This window comes from Lynx canadensis, chromosome B4 (genome assembly GCF_007474595.2).
Source record: "Lynx canadensis isolate LIC74 chromosome B4, mLynCan4.pri.v2, whole genome shotgun sequence".
Lineage (NCBI taxonomy): Eukaryota > Metazoa > Chordata > Mammalia > Carnivora > Felidae > Lynx > Lynx canadensis.
In genome coordinates this window covers 88,093,259-88,112,168 of record NC_044309.1, presented here as the reverse complement: position 1 = coordinate 88,112,168, position 18,910 = coordinate 88,093,259, and the positions used below count along the sequence as shown (strand labels likewise).

The 18,910-nt window shown below is 42.1% G+C and overlaps 1 protein-coding gene across 2 annotated transcripts in view; it reads left to right on the top strand.

The window, feature by feature from the left end:
• Window positions 1-13,860: 13,860 nt before the first annotated feature.
• The window catches only part of PPM1H (protein phosphatase, Mg2+/Mn2+ dependent 1H), a 281,418-nt gene continuing 276,368 nt past the window's right edge, over window positions 13,861-18,910 (top strand). For both annotated transcript variants that reach the window (XR_004343889.1, XM_030323105.1), the window contains exon 1: window positions 13,861-14,142. Coding sequence is in view for 1 of the 2 variants with exons in the window: in XM_030323105.1 (XP_030178965.1) it covers window positions 13,898-14,142 (245 nt within the window). In the remaining variant the exon portion in view is untranslated. The remainder of the gene's footprint in view (window positions 14,143-18,910) is intronic.

The following is an 18,910-nucleotide window of genomic DNA, read 5'->3' as shown; positions in this document are numbered from 1 at the left end:
TTCAATGCAATCCCTATCAAAATAACAGCAGCATTCTTCACAGAGCTAGAACAAATAATCCTAAAATTTGTATGGAACCAGAAAAGACCCTGAATAGCTAAAGTGATCTTGAAAGAGAAAACCAAAGCAGGAGGCATCACAATCCCAGACTTCAAGCTATACTGCAAAGCTGTAACCATCAAGACAGTATGGTACTGGCACAAGAACAGACACTCAGATCAATGGAACAGAATAGAGAACCCAGAAATGGACCCACAAACGTATGGCCAACTAATCTTTGACAAAGCAGGAAAGAATATCCAATGGAATAAAGACAGTCTCTTCAACAAATGGTGCTGGGAAAACTGACAGCGACATGAAGAATGAACCTGGACCACTTTCTTACACCATACACAAAAATAAACTCAAAATGGATGAAAGACTTCAATGTAACACAGGAAGCCATCAAAATCCTCGAGGAGAAGGCAGGCAAAAACCTCTTTGATCTTGGCCGCAGCAACTTCTTACTCAACATGTCTCTGGCGGCAAAGGAAACAAAAGCAAAAATGAACTACTGGGAGCTCATCAAAATAAAAAGCTTCTGCACAGCGAAGGAAACAATCAGCAAAACTAAAAGACAACCAACAGAATGGGAGAAGATATTTGCAAATGACATATCACATAAAGGGTTAGTATCCAAAATCTATAAAGAACTTCTCAAACTCAACACCTAAAAAACAAATAATCCAGTGATGAAATGGGCAAAAGACATGAATAGACACTTCTCCAAAGAAGACATCCACATGGCCAACCGACACATGAAAAAATGCTCCACATCACTCATCATCAGGGAAATACAAATCAAAACCACAATGTGATACCACCTCACACCTCTCAGAATGGCCAACATTAACAACTCAGGCAATAATAGATGTTGGCGAAGATGCAGAGAAAGAGGATCTCTTTTGCATTGTTGGTGGGAATGCAAGCTGGTGCAGCCACTCTGGAAAACAGTATGGAGGTTCCTCAAAAAACTAAAAATAGAACTACCCTACGACCCAGCAATTGCACTACTAGGCATTTATCCACGGGATAAAGGTGTGCTGTTTCAACGGGACACGTGCACCCCCATGTTTATAGCAGTACTATCAACAATAGCCAAAGTATGGAAAGAGCCCAAATGTCCATCGATGGATGAATGGATAAAGAAAAGGTGGTATATATACACAATGGAGTATTACTCGGCAGTCCAAAAGAATGAAATCTTGCCATTTGCAATGATGTGGATGGAACTGGAGGGTATTATGCTGAGAGAAATTAGTCAGTCAGGGAAAGACAAAAATCATATGACTTCACTCATATGAGGACTCTAAGAAACAAAACAGTTGAACATAAGGGAAGGGAAGCAAAAATACTATAAAAACAAGGAGGGGGACAAAACAGAAGAGACTCATAAATATGGAGAACAAACTGAGGGTTACTGGAGGGGTTGTGGGGGGGGATGGGCTAAATGGGTAAGGGGCACTAAGGAATCTACTCCTGAAATCATTGTTGCACTATATGCTAACTAATTTAGATGTAAATTTTTAAAAAACAATAAAAACAAAGTTTTCAAAGAAAATAACCTTTGTTGGAGTGAGATGAAGAAGAAAGATGGAGGGAATTAACTTCTTTGTTTAAAAGGCCTTTCTGAGGGGCGCCTGGGTGGCGCAGTTGGTTGAGCGTCCGACTTCAGCCAGGTCACGATCTCGCGGTCCGTGAGTTCGAGCCCCGCGTCAGGCTCTGGGCTGATGGCTCAGAGCCTGGAGCCTGTTTCTGATTCTGTGTCTCCCTCTCTCTCTGCCCCTCCCCCCGTTCATGCTCTGTCTCTCTCTGTCTCAAAAATAAATAAACGTTAAAAAAAAATTAAAAAAAATAAATAAATAAATAAATAAATAAAAGGCCTTTCTGAGGGTCGCCCGGGTGGCTCAGTCGGGTTAGGCGCCAAACTCTTGGTTTCAGCTCAGGTTATGATCTCTTGTTTTCATGAGTTCCAGCCCCACATCAGGCTGTCTGCTCTCAGCACAGAGTCTGCTTAGGATCCTCTGTCCCCTTTGCTATCTGCCCCTCCCCCACTTACACTTTCTCTCTGTCTCTCTCAAAATAAATAAATAAACTTAACAACATAAATAAATAAAAGGCTTTTCCGGGTAGTTGAGACAGGCAAAAAGAAAAGGTAATGCATGTTACTTGATTGAAATGTGGAACTAGGACCTAGTAAATGAACTCCCTGACTTTCAAATTTTCAAATGTTTTAATGTTTTATTTATTTTTAAGAGAGAGAGAGAGAGAGAGAGAGAGAGAGGTGGGGGGAGGGGCAGAGAGAGGGAGACGCAGAATACAAAGTAGATCCAGACTCTGAGCTGTCAGCACAGAGCCTGATGCAGGACCGTGAGATCGTGACCTGAGCTGAAGTCAGAAGCCTTAACCAATTGAGCCATCTAGGCTCCCTGACTTTCAAATTTTTATCGTCCACCTCCTCCTACGATGCAGATTATATTCGAAATAAAAAACAAGAAAGGTAGTGAGAATACCAACAGAGGCTTTAAAAGTTGCCTGTCATTTCTCTGTTGAAAAAAAAAAAAGTAGTGATATTTTTGTATTCCTGTGGAGATCTTCTAAACTCTCTTTAGCAGAAAGAATGAGGAATGAGTATTTGTCTTTGATTGCACAATTGAGATTTGTCTTAACTACCCTTTTGGTTGGTGAAATATTTAGAAATATTTAGAGGCTAGAAACAAAGTCTTAATTGACCTTCACACATGAAACTCTCAGTAAAAATGATAGCTACCATTTATTAAATGCCTACTATGTGTGAGATACATTGTAGGCACTTAAAAAATGTTATTCTAGAATATCTCAAAGATAAAAGAATATTCTGAATTATTCTACAAAGTTCCAGTACCTAAAACTGATGAGCCTCACTGTCAAGTCATCATATTAAAGTATGGGCCCTGACAAATACAAGCACTAATTATTAGTAAGCTTCTTCATTAAACAACCACCCAAGTTAGTTCTTTAAAAAGTTAACTTTATTTTTAACTGTCATACTTTACCACCTTTAGTAACTTCCTAAAATGTTTTTCTATTGATTGTTTTCAAGAACAATAGCAAAACAATGGAAACAAACATTTACTGGGAAAGAACAAATTGGTAGATAAGATAGTTATTTTCAGATAGAAAATATTGATGGGTGGTATTTACGAAAACCCACTGTATTTATAAACACTGATTTGAAATTTCAAATTGAAAAAATTTAATAACAGACATTTCCTACACATTTATTAATGCTTTAGTAGAAAGGCCAAAGACATGAAGTCTAGGGGCATTCTAAATACCTTTCTTTTTTTTTAAGTTTATTTATTTTGAGAGAGAGAAAACGCCAGCAGGGAAAGGGCAGAGAAAGAGGCAGAGAGAGAGAGAGAGAGAGAGGGAGAGAGAAAGAGGGAATCCCAAGCAGGCTTTGTGCTGTCAGTGCAGAGCCCGATGGGGGGCTCGAACCCACAAACTGTGAGATCATGACCTGAGCCAAAACCATGAGTCAGACACTTAATCCACTGAGCCATCCAGGTACCCCTCATTCATGTATTCAACTTTTATCTAATATTTATAATGTATGGTAAATATTGTATATTCAAAGAGGAAAAAGAAACTGCTCCCCTGCCCCCTTTTTTTCAATTACCTTACATCGCAGGCATCAGATAACTTTAACACAACACAGTGTGATGTTCTATAATCAGGGACAGAGTTATGTACAGGTGCTTTGGGAATACAGAGAAGGAAGGTCTTAAGTGCTAAAAGGATGTGGGGACTTGAAAAAGTAGGAATTAACCACTGGGTGTGGGGCGCAGGGCAGGAAGAAGGGCTGGCAGCATTTCATGCCAAAGAACACAGCCTGTTCAGACAGGAGGGTGGGGAGCAAAGACATCACGTTCTAGAAATGACAAGTGGGGCTGAAGCACAGGGTTGTTGGAATACAGGCAAGGCCAGCCTGTGGCTAGAAAGATAATCAGATTACATCATGAAAGCTCATGATGAGAATTTTAACCGGATGGCCAACTGAAGAATTTAAAACAGGAAAGTGACATCACCAGGTCCTGTGTTTAGAAAGCTCCCTTTGGCCGATGAGTGGAAGGTAATACCACATGCACACCAGCAAGAATCGGCGTGGAAGTCTAGGTATGAAATCATGAAGATCTGAGCCAAATTAGTTGCCATAAAATAGTCAGGGGAGACAGACTTCGTAGGGATTTAGAAGACAGAAGCAACAAACTGGTTGATAGACTGAGAGACGGAAGGAACAGAAGATACTGCCCAGATGTCTAGACTGGGTAGGTGTCTGCTGATGCCATTAGCTGAGACGATAGTCTCAGAAGAAAGAGAAGAGTCATGGGAAGATGATGAATCTTATTTGTGACATGTTGAATTTGGGATGCCTGGGAAATAAACAAGTGAAGAATTCTAAGCCAGATTCAAACCCTGTGAGTCCTCAGACATTGAAAGATTATATCTGGTGCCCTAGTCCCAGCTGTTAAACCAAAAACAATTCGAAACCCCACAACAAATACAAGGAAAACTAAAAATGTTTTGTTTTTTTTTCCTAATGATGACTTTTAAAAAAATGTTACCAAACTGTAGATTTTAAATATACATTATATAGATTTATTTCTATAAAAATTATATTTATGCAAATATAAACTACCTATATAAATGTATTTTATACATTTTATACGTACTTACCTATATAAATGTATTTATATATTACTTTTTTTCCACCCCCTGCTTGGCACATGACAGAAACATGTGCATAAACAGACTGCCTATTGGGTAATCCAGCCTGGGAGGTGATGGGGGCAGTGGTCAGCCCTACTTCCTTCTCTATAGCTTCCCATGCACAGAAGAATTCACACATCAGCCCATGGCAAATGCACTTCGGGTTTTACAGTAACAGGAGCCCACAGCAATCAAACAGAAAAGGACGGTTCACAGGCATTTGAATAGGTCCAGTTCCTGAGTCTCATTTTCTTTCTTTTTTTTTTAATGTTCTTTTCTTTTTTCTTTTCTTTTTTTTTTTTGAACGTTTATTTATTTGTGGGACAGAGAGACACAGAGCATGAACGGGGGAGGGGCAGAGAGAGAGGGAGACACAGAATCGGAAACAGGCTCCAGGCTCCGAGCCGTCAGCCCAGAGCCCGACGCGGGGCTCGAACCCACGGACCGCGAGATCGTGACCTGGCTCAAGTCGGACGCTTAACCGACTGCGCCACCCAGGCGCCCGCTGAGTCTCATTTTCTGTATCCATTTAGAGTCAGAGCTCTTGGGCTACCCTTTATTTTCCTATCTGATGTGTTCCTGCACTCCCGTGTCTGCCTGTCCATTAAGTCCGTAGCACACGTTTACTCAACCTCAGAGTTTCTCAGATGGTTTCTATGAGAACCCCTTGGAGGGCTTGTTCAGCCGGATGGTTGGGTCCCACCACCAACGATCACTCTGATCTGAATCACTAGATCTAGGATGGGTCTAGAGAATTTACTGTTTTAACAAGTTTACCGGTGATCCTGCTGTTGCTGCTGGTCCAGGGAGTGTAATCTAAGACAATTTTTCGCAACCAGCGCAATTAGAAAAGAACTGAAACAAGAAATTCATTTTTAAAATTCCCTGAAAAAGACATAAGGAAGAACTTGCTGAAAGTAGGGTGTGTTCATGATGAACGAGCATTCAGAGTAACTGGGGTGGGGGTGGGGTCTTGCTGTTGAATAAAATACGAGATTGATTGCTATGACATTCCACTTGGTTTTGGTTTTGGAAAGCTGACCCTAAAAATGTTTATAGGCAAACAGAAAAAGTCTCTCTACTTTGATTCAAAATGCAGCTGATGATAAGAAGGACAAAACAACTAATTCTGCATTTCCAGACTTTGTAGATAGCTGTCACATGTACTTGCATAGAGCAAGACTGATGCTTTGAGAAAATAAAAGGTATGTGAGCTTGTGGCTCTTAGTTAAGAAACTATCTTTAGTTGCTTGATCTCTGAATTTTTGCAAACTACATGCCCTTCTTTGCGCAAACACTTATTTTTCCATTCAGTAAACAATCTTCATCAGCTACTTTGGCCACCATTACCGTGAAAAAATAATCCTGATAGCAGGGATTTTAAAATGACAGAAGAGTAGGGAAACAAATCATATTTGAAAAGAGAAGTTAACATAGCAAGGCCTGGAAACAAATTGGTAATATTATGAACTTTTTAAAAATATATTTTCAGTTGAATAGAATTTAGAGTTTTTATACAACTTTAGTATGAGGCAACTCCCAACTTAGAAATGAGTTCTATCTAGAAATGTTAAATTATTATAGTGTATACCTGAAACTAATATAACACTGTATGTTAACTAATTGGCATTTAAGTAAAAACTTAAAAAACAAAAAAAAGATTAAAAACCTCCCTGCAAAACCATTTGTTTAGAAGTTGGAACAATTTCCAAATAACATTATACTCATAACATTCTATTTAAGGTTGAGGGTTGTTTTATTTCCAAATCCAAAGAAAATGTACAAAACTCTCAAGATAACTGAAATACCAGATCTTTATGTGGAAAAGGTAGAAGAAATATTTTATAAGGTAAACTTTTTAAATTTTTTCTTTTGTTTTTTAATGTTTTTCTTTATTATTTTTGAGACAGAGAGAGACAGAGCATGAGCAGGGGAGGGGCAGAGACAGAGGGAGACACAGAATACAAAGCAGGTTCTGAGCTGTCAGCACAGAGCCTGAGGTGGGGCTCGAACCCACAGACTGTGAGATCATGACCTGAGCTGAAGTTGCACACTTAAACAACTGAGCCACCCAGGCACCCCTGAAGTAAACTTTTTTTGAGAGAGAGAGTGCATGAGCTGGGGAGAGGGGCAGAAGGGGAGAGAGAGAAAGAGGTGAAAGAGGGGGGAGAGAGAGAGAGAGAAAGAGAGAGAGAGAAAGAGAGAGAGAGAAAGAGAGAGAGAGAAAGAGAGAGAGAGAATATTAAGCAGGCTCCATGTTCAGCACAGAGCTGGACTCAGGGCTCTATCCCACGACCCTGGAATCATGACCTGAGCCAAAATCAAGAGTCAGATGCTCAATGAACTGAGCCACCCAGGTGCCCCTAAAGTATACTTTCTATTTATGGAGTGTTAAAGAAAACATTCAGTGGGACTAGGTATTGCCTCATTCCTAGCTCTGTGGTCTTGCGCAAGTCATTTATTTTTTACCAACCTCGTTTTCTCAATAATAAACTGGTAGTATTGATTAAGAGCATTAGAAACCATGTTTAAGCTACAGTGTTGGCTAAGAGCATTGGAGACAATGTGTGTCAACTCCCCCTCCCTCACAGTGCAGGGTGCTGTCAGTAAGTACAGTAGTCCCCCCCCCATCCGAGGAGGATATATCCCAAGACCCCCAGTGGATGCCTGAAACCATGGATGGTACCTAATCCTATATATATTATGTTTTTCCCTATGCATACATATCTACAACAAAGTTTAATTTATAAATTAGGTACAGTGAGAGAGTAACAAGAATTAATAATAAAAGAGAGTAATAATAATAATATAACATTATTATATTATAATGATATACTGTAATAAAGACTATGTGAACGTGCTCTCTCAAAACATCTGATTGTACTGCACTCTTGTGATGGTGTGATACAGTAAAAGGACTACATATGAAATGAAGTGAGGTTAATGATTCAGATGTTGTGACATTGCATCAGGGTGCTGTTGACCTTAAGATTTGTCAGAAGAAGGATCATCTGCTTCCGGACCAGGGTTGACTGTGGGTAATTAAACCTGCAGAAAGCAAAACTCAGATCAAGGGACTACTGTTTCATAGCACTTATTATGCTTTTATCAACCACCCCTTCTGTACCAGGAAGAATACTAGCAATTTTCCTGTTATTCCATTTAATCACCAAAATAATCCTAGGAGGTAGGTATAGCTATTTTTATTGCTGTATGAGGAAAATAGAAAAAGGAAATGGTTTAAAATTTTAATGGTAAAAACTAGTACCTAAGGAAAAAAATACATATAACCAGGAAGGGTGACAACCTTACGATTAGTTGTATCATATTTACAACCATTATCTCATCAATCCTTGCAGCTATCCCATGAGATTGAAATGACTATTTTTTTCCATTTTATCTATAAGTATTCTGATTATGAGCACATTTCAGAGTCTAATCTAAAGTAGGTAATATGGGATCAGGAATCATTTGGGGGAGTTACAGGCTGATACAACTCCCATATCAGTTACAAAGCTGTGGTTTCAGTCTAGGACAATGTGGGTGAGGGACAGAATAGCCTATAGAGGTGGCCAATGGGAAAGTACTAGGAAAAGTCAGGTGTAATCCATTGGTTGAATGTACCAGATGTTCCGAAATCAGATGTTTATAATCTAGGGAACATCTGGATTTGATGGATGTAAGCATTGCGAATGCACTATAATTCTGTACTCAAAAATTAGCTATAAATGTCTTGATGGATAAGGAAATTGTTATTTATAAATAAATGGTCTCATTTAGCATGAAGAAATAAATGAATCCCTTTCAATGTCAGGGATTTTCAGTCAGTATATTACTACATACAAAACCAGAATCTAAACTATTTCTGTGAGTTACTGGGTGGCTCAGTTGGTTAAGCATCTCATTCTTGATCTCAGCTCAGGTCTTGATCTCAGGGTTGTGAGTTCAAGCCCCATGTTGGGCTCCATGCTGGGCATGAATCCTAGTTTAAATAAAGAAATAAACTATTTCTGAAGCAAAACCGAATTAATGTTAAATATTTAATGTATCCTAGTTAAGAGCTAAAACAGGTTACCAGTTCAGTGTGAAGCAGAGATCTACATGACTTGGTATCCATTTATTATCAATCTGGATATTGTCTGAAGTGAGCTAAGCCTTCTCTTATTAAGGAAGTTCTGCTTAGCACAGATCCTAAGGGATAAAGTGAGAAAAATCTTTAGGAAAACAGAGGTTATAAATATAAAGAAAGGATATAATTCTTTAAAGTTTATTTTGAGGGGGGGTGGTGGTGGAGAGAAGCAGAGAGAGAGAGAGAGAGAGAGAGACAGAGAGAGAAAATCCTAAGCAGGCTCCACTCTGTCAGTGCAGAGCCTGACATGGGGCTTGAACCCATGAACCATGAGATCATAACCTGAGCAAGAGTCGAAGTGGGACCCTTAACTGACTGAGCCACCCTGGCGCCCTCTGAATATAATTTTTTTTAAAGAGTTAATTTACCAACCAGACCCTATTACTTGTTAGGCACTAGGCTAGGTGCCAGAAATACCAAGATAATAAGAATGTTCTTCCTCCATAGGACTTCACTACCTAATGGGAAGACATAGGTAAACTGCTAGTTATGATATGAGGAGGTTAGCACAATAAGGGACGCATGAATCTACAGCTGTGAGAGGAGTCCTGGAAAGGTACTATTCATCCTTTTCCTGGCCTGACTTCCAAACAAGTGTTTGCTTTCTACTTGAACCAAAATACCCCTGATTTTTTTTTTTTTTTGAAAACTGCTTTTGACACTGGACATCTCTCATCCAGCTTCTTCTGATGTTGACATCAAAACTAAGAAATTAACACAGCTACAGCATTGTAGTGCTGTGTCTCCTCTGTCTGCAATCTGACAGTTTCTCAGTCTTTCCTGTTTTTGTTTTTGTTTTGGGTCTTGACACTTTTGAAGATGCCTGGTCAAATATCCTCAGTTTGGGTTTGACTCATGTTTTCTCAAGAGTATAATGAAGTTAAAGATTTGGGGAAGCATGTCGCATAAGTGATGTGCTCTTGTCGCTGCACGATGTCAGCAGGTACAGGATATTAACCTTGGTCGCTTGTTTTACGGGATGTCTGCCAGGTTATTCCACTGTAAATTATTGTTTTTCGATTTGTAATTAAATATTTAGGGGGAATCTGTGATGTTTTCACTGAAGAAATTATCCAGACCTTTTATTCCCCTTGAAAATAGTCTTATGGATGGCACAGTCCTTGTGTATCAAAGCCATAGTTTTATTTTTTTCTTTTCTTTTAATTTTACTTTTTAAATTTACATCCAAATTAGTTAGCATATAGTGCAACACTGATTTCTGGGGTAGATTCCTTAGTGCCCCTTACCCATTTAGCCCATCCCCCCTCCCACAACCCCTCCAGGAACCCTCAGTTTGTTCTCCATATTTATGAGTCTCTTCTGTTTTGTCCCCCTCCCTGTTTTTATATTATTTTTGTTTCCCTTCCCTTATGTTCGTCTGTTTTGTCTCTTAAAGTCTTCATATGAGAGAAGTCATATGATTTTTGTCTTTCTCTGACTAATTGCATTTAGCATAATACCCTCCAGTTCCATCCACAAAAGCCATAGTTTTATAGGCCTAGAAATGAGATTGTATTTATGAGACGAGTAACCAAGTAGGAGGTCCATGTATCTACCCTGTAAATGAACGTCCTGGTAAGGTCTTCAACTCACATTTTCCTGGGGGGAAGGAAATATGAAACAGATGAGTGAAGTAAATCTATTAATGACTGGGACATATGTACAGTGTGTAACAAACATTGAGCGTCTCTCAGTTTCTGATTACTCACCACTTAAATTCAGGGACTTGCTCATCCTAAGGGTGGGAGCACAGATACTCCCAAATTTGCATTTGTAATAGGTGTGAAAGGCATTTTGGGGGGGGGGGCTCCCCTAAAAGGGATGACCATCTCATTTTAATCAGAATTTACCTCCCAGCTGATCTTCAAGAATGACATAATTGAGAAGTTAATTATATGAAAAATATTTCTCTGGAAAATCCTGTGATGTGACACTGCTCTTAGGGGTGGGTATAAAGGTAGTGGGTTTTTCAGTTAGTGATAAACACTCATACTATAGAAATATTCAAAGGAGGCTCAGTCAGTTGAGCGTCTGACTTCAACTCAGGTCATGATCTCGCTCTGTCTCTGTCTCCGTCTCTCTCTCAAAAATAAATAAACATTAAAAAAATATTCAAAGGAGAACAGGTATGAAAGTCTGTCTGCTTGTTTTTGCAAAACAAACTAGACTTGCAAAGCTAAAGATATAGCATCACTTTTCTGTGATAGATGATACTCAGGTTACAGTGAAATAGGAGAACTCGTTATAAAACTGTGGTTCACAAATCTGGCTAATATTACCAAATTCAATGATACCAAATATCCTATTTGAGAAAAATTTTGGAACCCTAGAGAAAATATTAACAGTAGTGATCCCCTGGGGAAATTTTTGGAGTCTTTTACTTTTTCATTTACAGTTCTATTCAATTGTATTTCATTTATTTATTTATTAATCATTTTACAAATTGTTCAAAAAATTTTAAATTATTTTTTAAATGTTTTGTTTCTTTTTGAGAGAGAGCATGAGCAGGGAAAGGGCTGAGAGAGAGGGAGACACAGAATCCAAAGCAGGCTCCAGGCTCTGAGCTATCAGCACAGAGCTGGATGCAGGGCTTGAACTCACCAACTGTGATATCATGACCTGAGCCGAAGTTGATGCTTAACCAACTGAGCCACCCAGGTGCCCTGGGTTTTATTTATTTATTGACTATGATCAGGTACTACTTTAAATTGAAAATAAATTAGACAGGAAAAATTTTAAATCCTATATTTAGTAAATACTAATGCCTTGCTGTAAGCGAAAGAAGGTCAGAACACAGTAAATTGATCTTGATAGAGGCTAGTTACTGAAGTATCCAAAGGACATTGGTAAAGGGTAATTGTTCTACAATGAAAGCTTGAGAAAGGGATTCTGCGTTTATGGGGACTCAGTGGATGCCAGTGCATGTGGTTGGTTAGATGTTTAGCCACTACATAGATTTTCCAATTGGAAGGAGTTCATAGTTTAGCAAAGCAACGGTTGAACAACGGTTTGTTGTTCATTTAGATTTTGCCTTATTTAGAATCCTCCCCCCAAATTTAAAATTAGAGAAAGGGGCTCAAGATAAAATTATTTTTCTGTTCTGTGAAAAGTAATAAAAACTCATTGACAGAAATGGTATTTCACTGAACATTTGCATGTTGGTTCTCTCGTTTTTTTGTTTTTTACATAATTACTTGGGATGCTGTAAACTGGAGTTCCTGGTTATGAAAAAGCCAAAGGTGAAAATGCCTTTAAAAATATTATAGATACAGGGGTGTCTGGGTGCCTCAGTCAGTTAAGCATCGGACTTCTGCTCAGGTCATGATCTCATGGTTTGTGGGTTCGAGCCCCACATCTGGCCCTGGAGCCTGCTTCGGATTCTGTGTTTCCCTCTCACTCTGCTCCTCCCCTGCTCATACTCTGTCTTTCTCTGTCTCTCTCAAAAATAAACAGTAAAAAAAATATACATATATACTATAAGTACAAAAAAGAAAAGAAAAGAAAGAGATCAGTGAGGTTTACCCAGGCCTCACCTAAGAGCAAAAATTCCAGTTCCTCTTCAGAGAATTACCTTCCCACCAACACCTGGGCTGCTCTCCCAGCTTCCTAGTGCTGAGAAGAATGAGGGCCTGTATTCCCTCCTGAACTTACTGAGCTGTTCAGTAAGTAACTCCACAAGTAACACAGAATCCTGGCAAATTAAATGGTAGGTAAACATGGGAACAGGATACAGAATAAGTAAACATGAACAGGATACAGCTTTCTTGCAAAAAAAAAATTTTTTTAAGCCAATATTTAACAAATGTTACCCGTGATGAAACACATTCATCAGTTGGTTTTTCAGACATTTTTCTGTTTAAGAAAATAGTTTACGTTAAGTGTCTCAATATTAAACAGGGCCAGCTTTGAAAATACACTTTTGTTCCTATGTTGGAGGAAAGTACTTGTATAAGTTTATTAAACAGTTAAGTACTAGGTAAAACAGGGCTTGCTTCTGATTTCTGAGAGCTCTTTTGTATTCCTGCCGTTAAGCTTATTCTGGGTTCGAAACAGGGTTTGCCCGGTAGATAATGTTGTGCGTGGTGCTAATGAGGAATAAAAGTAATTCTAGAAATGCCTAGGGAAAAACTTTTAATGATTCTTATGCAACACTTGTGAGTTTTGTTGTGTTAAAGCTCTGAAAAGTCTTTCACACCAGGTGCTCCTCATTTCCACTGCCGGCCCACCATGGGGCCGGCCCACCGAGATTCCACCTGTCTCCCCTTCCCAAACCTCCAGCTCCCGAAGTTTCCATTCCCGGAGGCGCAGGCAAGCATTCCTCAGCTAGGGGATTCCTCTACTGGCTCGGCCCGGCTCCACGTGACCTCCCCTAACACCTGTATACTGCTTTCGGCTCACAGCGCCCCCATCCCCTCCGCCAGGTACCGACCCAGCCCGTCTCCCCCCTCCCCCAGGAGGTCACGATCCCGGTGCGAGCCTCGCTCGGGCCGGCAGGGGAGGGGCCGAGGCCACGGCCACGGCAGTTGCTCGAGCCCTTGCAGCCTGATTATCACATGATTGGACGGCGGCGGTAGCCGTGGCAGCAGCCGCGCCGGCTCTGCCGGCTCGCCGGGTGGGCTCAGTTCCGCTCACGCAGGAGTCGGGCGCAGAGGGCGGGGAAGGAACCTGCTGCCGCGGCGGTCACCCAGTCGCTCCCGGAGCGCGCGGCGTCTCCCCGGGCCCGGCCGGCCCGCTCCATGCCGCTCCGTTGCGGAAGTGTAGCGGGGGGAGGCGGCGGCGGCGGCGGCTGCACGGAGCGCGGGAGGCCGGGGCCCGGCCCCCTGCAGCACTAGGCTCCGGGAGCCGCGCGGCGCGCCCCAGCGGCCCGGCTGCCCGTGCTCCCGGCGCCCGCCGCAGCCTGCATGCCCCGCGCTGCGCTTCGTCCGGCCCCCGCCGCCGCCTCCTGCTCGCACCGCTGCTGCCGGGCGCCGGAGTAATATGCTCACCCGAGTGAAATCTGCCGTGGCCAATTTCATGGGCGGCATCATGGCTGGCAGCTCAGGCTCCGAGCACAGCGGCGGCGGCTGTGGAGGCTCGGACCTGCCCCTGCGCTTCCCCTACGGGCGGCCGGAGTTCCTGGGGCTGTCTCAGGACGAGGTGGAGTGCAGCGCCGACCACATCGCCCGCCCCATCCTCATCCTCAAGGAGACCCGGCGGCTGCCCTGGGCCACTGGCTACGCAGAGTGAGTGTAGCGACACCGGCGGCGCCCCTGCTCTCCTCGCGGCCCTTCCCCGCACGGTTCCAGCCCTCCTCTCTCCTCCTTCCTCGGCCTCAGGGCCCTCCGGGGGCTGCCGGCGTCCAGGCCTCGGCGGGGACCTCTTTACTTACACTGGCCATTCCTCTCTTTTCCTACTCCCCCTTCCCCCAACCCCAAGGACGCAGCGTCTCCAGCCCGGGTATGGGTGGTGGATGGTGGGTGGCAGCGCTGGACCGTGGGAAAGCTAAGGTTGCACGGGTCTGTGATTCCGGGGGCTGTGACACTTGGAAGAAAGTGCGTAGAACAGCTTTGCTGAAGTTTGAAACACAGCAGGGAAAGCTGGTATCTGCGCCCACCCTCCCCAAAAGCTTTGCGCCACTGCATGAAGTTTGTGGGGAAGAGTCAGGAGGAGCTGTCGCTGCGCGTGAGTGGGTGGGTGGGGGGCAGTTCGTGTGCAAGGTTACACATATGAGAAGGTCTCAGTTTCTCTGACTTAAGTCTAGGAGCTTGCTCGCTTCTCCTTCAGCGGGTAGTAAACCTCTGCGCGTTCGGTAAGTGCCAGTACTGTTTCCCCCAGTCCTCTGGGAGTGGGAACTTATTTCAGGTGTCTAACGATAGCATTTTGGTAATCAGCTTTGGCGATTAAGCGAGCGTTTGAGTGATTTACTATTTCAAGAACTGATTCAGTTAGGTTGACGACCTGGAGTGGAACTGGGAAAGGAGGGAGGATTTTAATGGCCTCCCCGCCTCCCCAGCTACTCCTCCATTGACTATTAATGACCGTCTTATGAATGATAGGATAAGTAAGGTTTCTCCTCTTACTCATCTTTATGAAACTGGGAAATTGGGAAGGTGGCATTTAGGAGACCAGAGATCAGGGCTTAACAATGACCCGGTGGGTGCACAAGTGCACGCAAAACCCCGGTGCCGGGCACACCTGCCCCTTTTCCTTTAACTCCATCTGCTCCATGATCTTGGCCCTCCCCTCTCCGCGAACAGCATCGCTCGCTGATTGGTTCACCCGGGAACCAATCGGCTCTCCCGACGCCTGGGCGCTTCGATGCTGACCCTGTTCTGGTGGCCCGGATACCCGCGAGCAGGCAGGGTTCCCGACGCTCCGGGTTCCGGTGCGAGACGGGGCTTGCAAGACGCTCTGCTTAGAGTCTCGAATTCTTTTTTTCCTTTCCTTTTCATCATACGACCTTTCCTCCGTGGGTTTTAATAGAAAAGGTGAATAAATGGGGAGAGACTACTGGAATATAAAAGATGGTGACAAAACGCAGTGAGAAGGTTGGGTGCTAAAACAATAACCATTAACACATAATAAGGGACAAGCCTGGTTAGGGGATGTTGTGTGTGTGTGGGGGGGGGTGTGGGGGAGTACCAGATAGCCTTATAATTTATAGGAGAATCCAAAGCAAAGATAAACACCTGTGTAAGGAAGAAATGCCTGTCCATACATACCAAACACCTTTTCTTGAGTGAAATTTAAAAAAAAAAAAATGTTTAAAGCCCATTTAGACGCACTGCAAGGCAAAACAGCTCGGAGGCATACTGTGTCCTACAATTGTGTCAGGTGGGGGACTTGTGCTTGCCAAAAAATCTGAACAACCCAGCCATTTGTCGCTCCAGTGGGATTTACAGGGTGAGAGCATCTGTCTGAGGGGCAGAATGACAAGGAGATAGTGAGAAAGTCATGAGAAGTAGGAAGGAAGATGTTATAACCCATGTGGAAGCTCTCTGGACACGATAAAAGGAGGACCTCAAACGGGAAGAAAAGGAAAGGGGAATAAAAACCAGTTTCAGAATGTTTGGTTCCTATGGCAGGCACATGATATGCTCAGGACTGTAAAGAATATAAGGGAATCTGAAATGAGCTGTTGCAGGGATGGATGGGACCTAGGGGCTATACCTCCTCCTAGCTAGGCCTCCATTTCCTTATCTCTAAGAAGTTTGCCTTTTCCTAGACCCAGATGTGAGACATGTTCAGTATGAAGGTTAGAAGGACCCCTGTAAAAATCTTAATTTTCAAAAATCATTTATTTTTTAAAATAAAAAAAAATTTTTTAATCTTTGTTTTTGACAGAGAGAGAGCATGAGTGAGCAGGGAAGGAACAGAGAGGGAGACACAGAATCCAAAGCAGGCTCCAGGCACAGAGCCAGACGTGGGGCTCAAACTCACCAACCGTGAGATCATGACCTGAGCCCAAGTCGGACGCTTAACCAACTGAGCTCTCCGGGCACTCCTAAAAACTACTTATTAAACGCTCACTGGGTTAAGTGGCTTGGACTTGATTTCAACTCACGTCACTATCTCACAGTTGGTGAGTTGGAGCCCCATACTGGGATCTGTGCTGACAGCGTGGGGCCTGCTTGGGATTCTCTCTCTCCCTCCCCACACATAGTCTCACGTGTGTGCTCTCTCTCTCAAAAATAAATAACTAAACATTAAAAAATAGAGTGGATTAAAATATTAAAAATATTAGTTGTGAAACTAGTACATACTTATGAATTCAAGCAAAGACCTATACCTTTACAAATGTAGGTACTCCCCCCCCCCCCCTTTAGGGTTAGTAAGTGTTTAGTGTTTGGTGTGTGTGCCTTTCTAGGCTTCTTTGAATGCACTTATAAATATGCATCATGTGTTTCTTTTTTCTTCCCACGATAGACTCCTACTGAGTATGTTATTCTGTAGCATTTTCAGAAAACGCTATGTCATGGACTTTATTCCAAGTCAATACATACAGAATTGCCTCATTCTTTTAAAGTATATACATAGTACTAATAATAGCTAACAATAGGTGCTTACTGTTTAGTACTTTCACTGTTTGCAGCTTTGTATCATATCATTTGATTCTCACAACAACCCTATAAAGTAGGCAGTAGCATTTGTATTTTCTATAAAACAGAATATATATATATATATATATATAACAGAATATATATGTAACAGGATATATATATATATAAAATAAGACACAGGCAATGAATGATTAAGCAATATATATATCTACATATATAAGCAATATGTATGTAACAGAATGTATATATAATATATATATAGTATATATAAAATAAGGCACAGAGGCAATGAATGATTAAGCAACTTTCCCAGAGTCCTACCACCTTAACAGAGCCTGTATTTGAACCCAAGCATGATTCCACAGCCCACAATACCAAACTGCCTTCTTACAGGGTATTAAACTCTGGTGCATTTATCTATACCCAGGATTAAGCACTGTTATCTTGTCCCCTCCCTTTGCCAGATGTCAGATGTACTGTACCACTTCCTCAAACCTTGAACTGTACTTACTCTTCCTGAAAACACACATCCTGAATGATCAAAATGTCTGAAATAGAGAAGGGGAGAGAAAGATCTGTAGGGCTATGATCAGACGCTGCTACCAGTAACACTGCCCTTTATTATAGTATCTCATGGAAGGAGGAATTCCCTTTGTTCTAGAAGGTACCTAAGAGAGAGAGAATTGGTAAAGAGATTGCTCAGAGAGTAGGGACCAGGGGGATGCTATGAATCAAGGTCTGAATCAGAAGGGGTTTGCTTACCCTTCCAGAAAGTGAGTTACTTTCAATGCCTTCCTGGGGAGGAAGAATTGGCATCTCGGTGTTTGAGCAGTTAGAGGACAGTTGAACTCTAGGGCTGACCTTTTGGACGATAGAAAAATTAAGGATAAATGTTCTATTTTTTGCCACTTCTTGTTAATCCTTTTCAAGCAGAGATTCTCTGTAGGTTATAGGCCTAGAGAATTAGCTTAAGAAATCCCTGTAAGACTTGAGGATCCAGAAACTGAAGACCCTCACTTATTAATTCAGTATTTATTGGCGTTGTGCTGAATGGAATTTCCTGGCTCCTCAAAAAGCTTTCTATTGTGGCTGAAGATTTTAGCCACTTGATTAAGGGCTATATGCTAGGTTGTAAGACTCTGTAAGGTGTTACAGTTAAAAATAACATCCACAGAGCTCACATCTTTTAAAAAAAATGGATTAAAAAGTTTTCTTTTTTAGTTTGGCTTTGAAATTATGGATTTAGACTGTTAGATCTGCTCAGAGAGAGCCCATGGGAAACAACAGTTTGACCCAGGGACCCCCACAGGGCAGCTACTTCCCTTCTCTCTCCATGACTTTAAACTTTTTTTTAAAGTTAGGCTTATTTTTTTTCAGAGAGAGAGCAGGCCAGCAGGGGAGGGGCACAGAGAAAGGAGGAGAGAGGGTGTGTGGGGCTTGAACTCATGAACTGAGAGATCATGGCCTGAGCTGAAATTGGCCGCTCTGAGCCCCCCGGGCACCCCTCTCTTCTAAAACTTTAAATCCCACCCAAGTGGTTCCTGTGTTTCAGGGACCTGGAAGTTGATTCAGTTTTTAATGGATTAGGAGCCCATTTTGACTTCTTCCCAGCTTGTCCAACCTTACTCTCATCAGTGGTCAGCTGGACTTACAGATACAAGTGGATATGGAGTTCATGCCCGAAACTACCGCAGCAGAAAACACCAGAGAACGTGTAGTAGTCTGTATATGAAAGCATCACATTCACGTTTTTGTCAGGGATAAATTTTTGCTTGTACAGAAATCGGTAATTACAGCAGCATTTTACTTGGGGTATAGCTACAACTATACAATTCTCTTTATTTATTTGTGTTTATTTTTGAGATACAGAGCATGAACAGGAGAGGGGTGGAGGGAGAGGAAGACAGAGAATCCGAAACAGGCTCCAGGCTCTGAGCTGTCAGCACAGAGC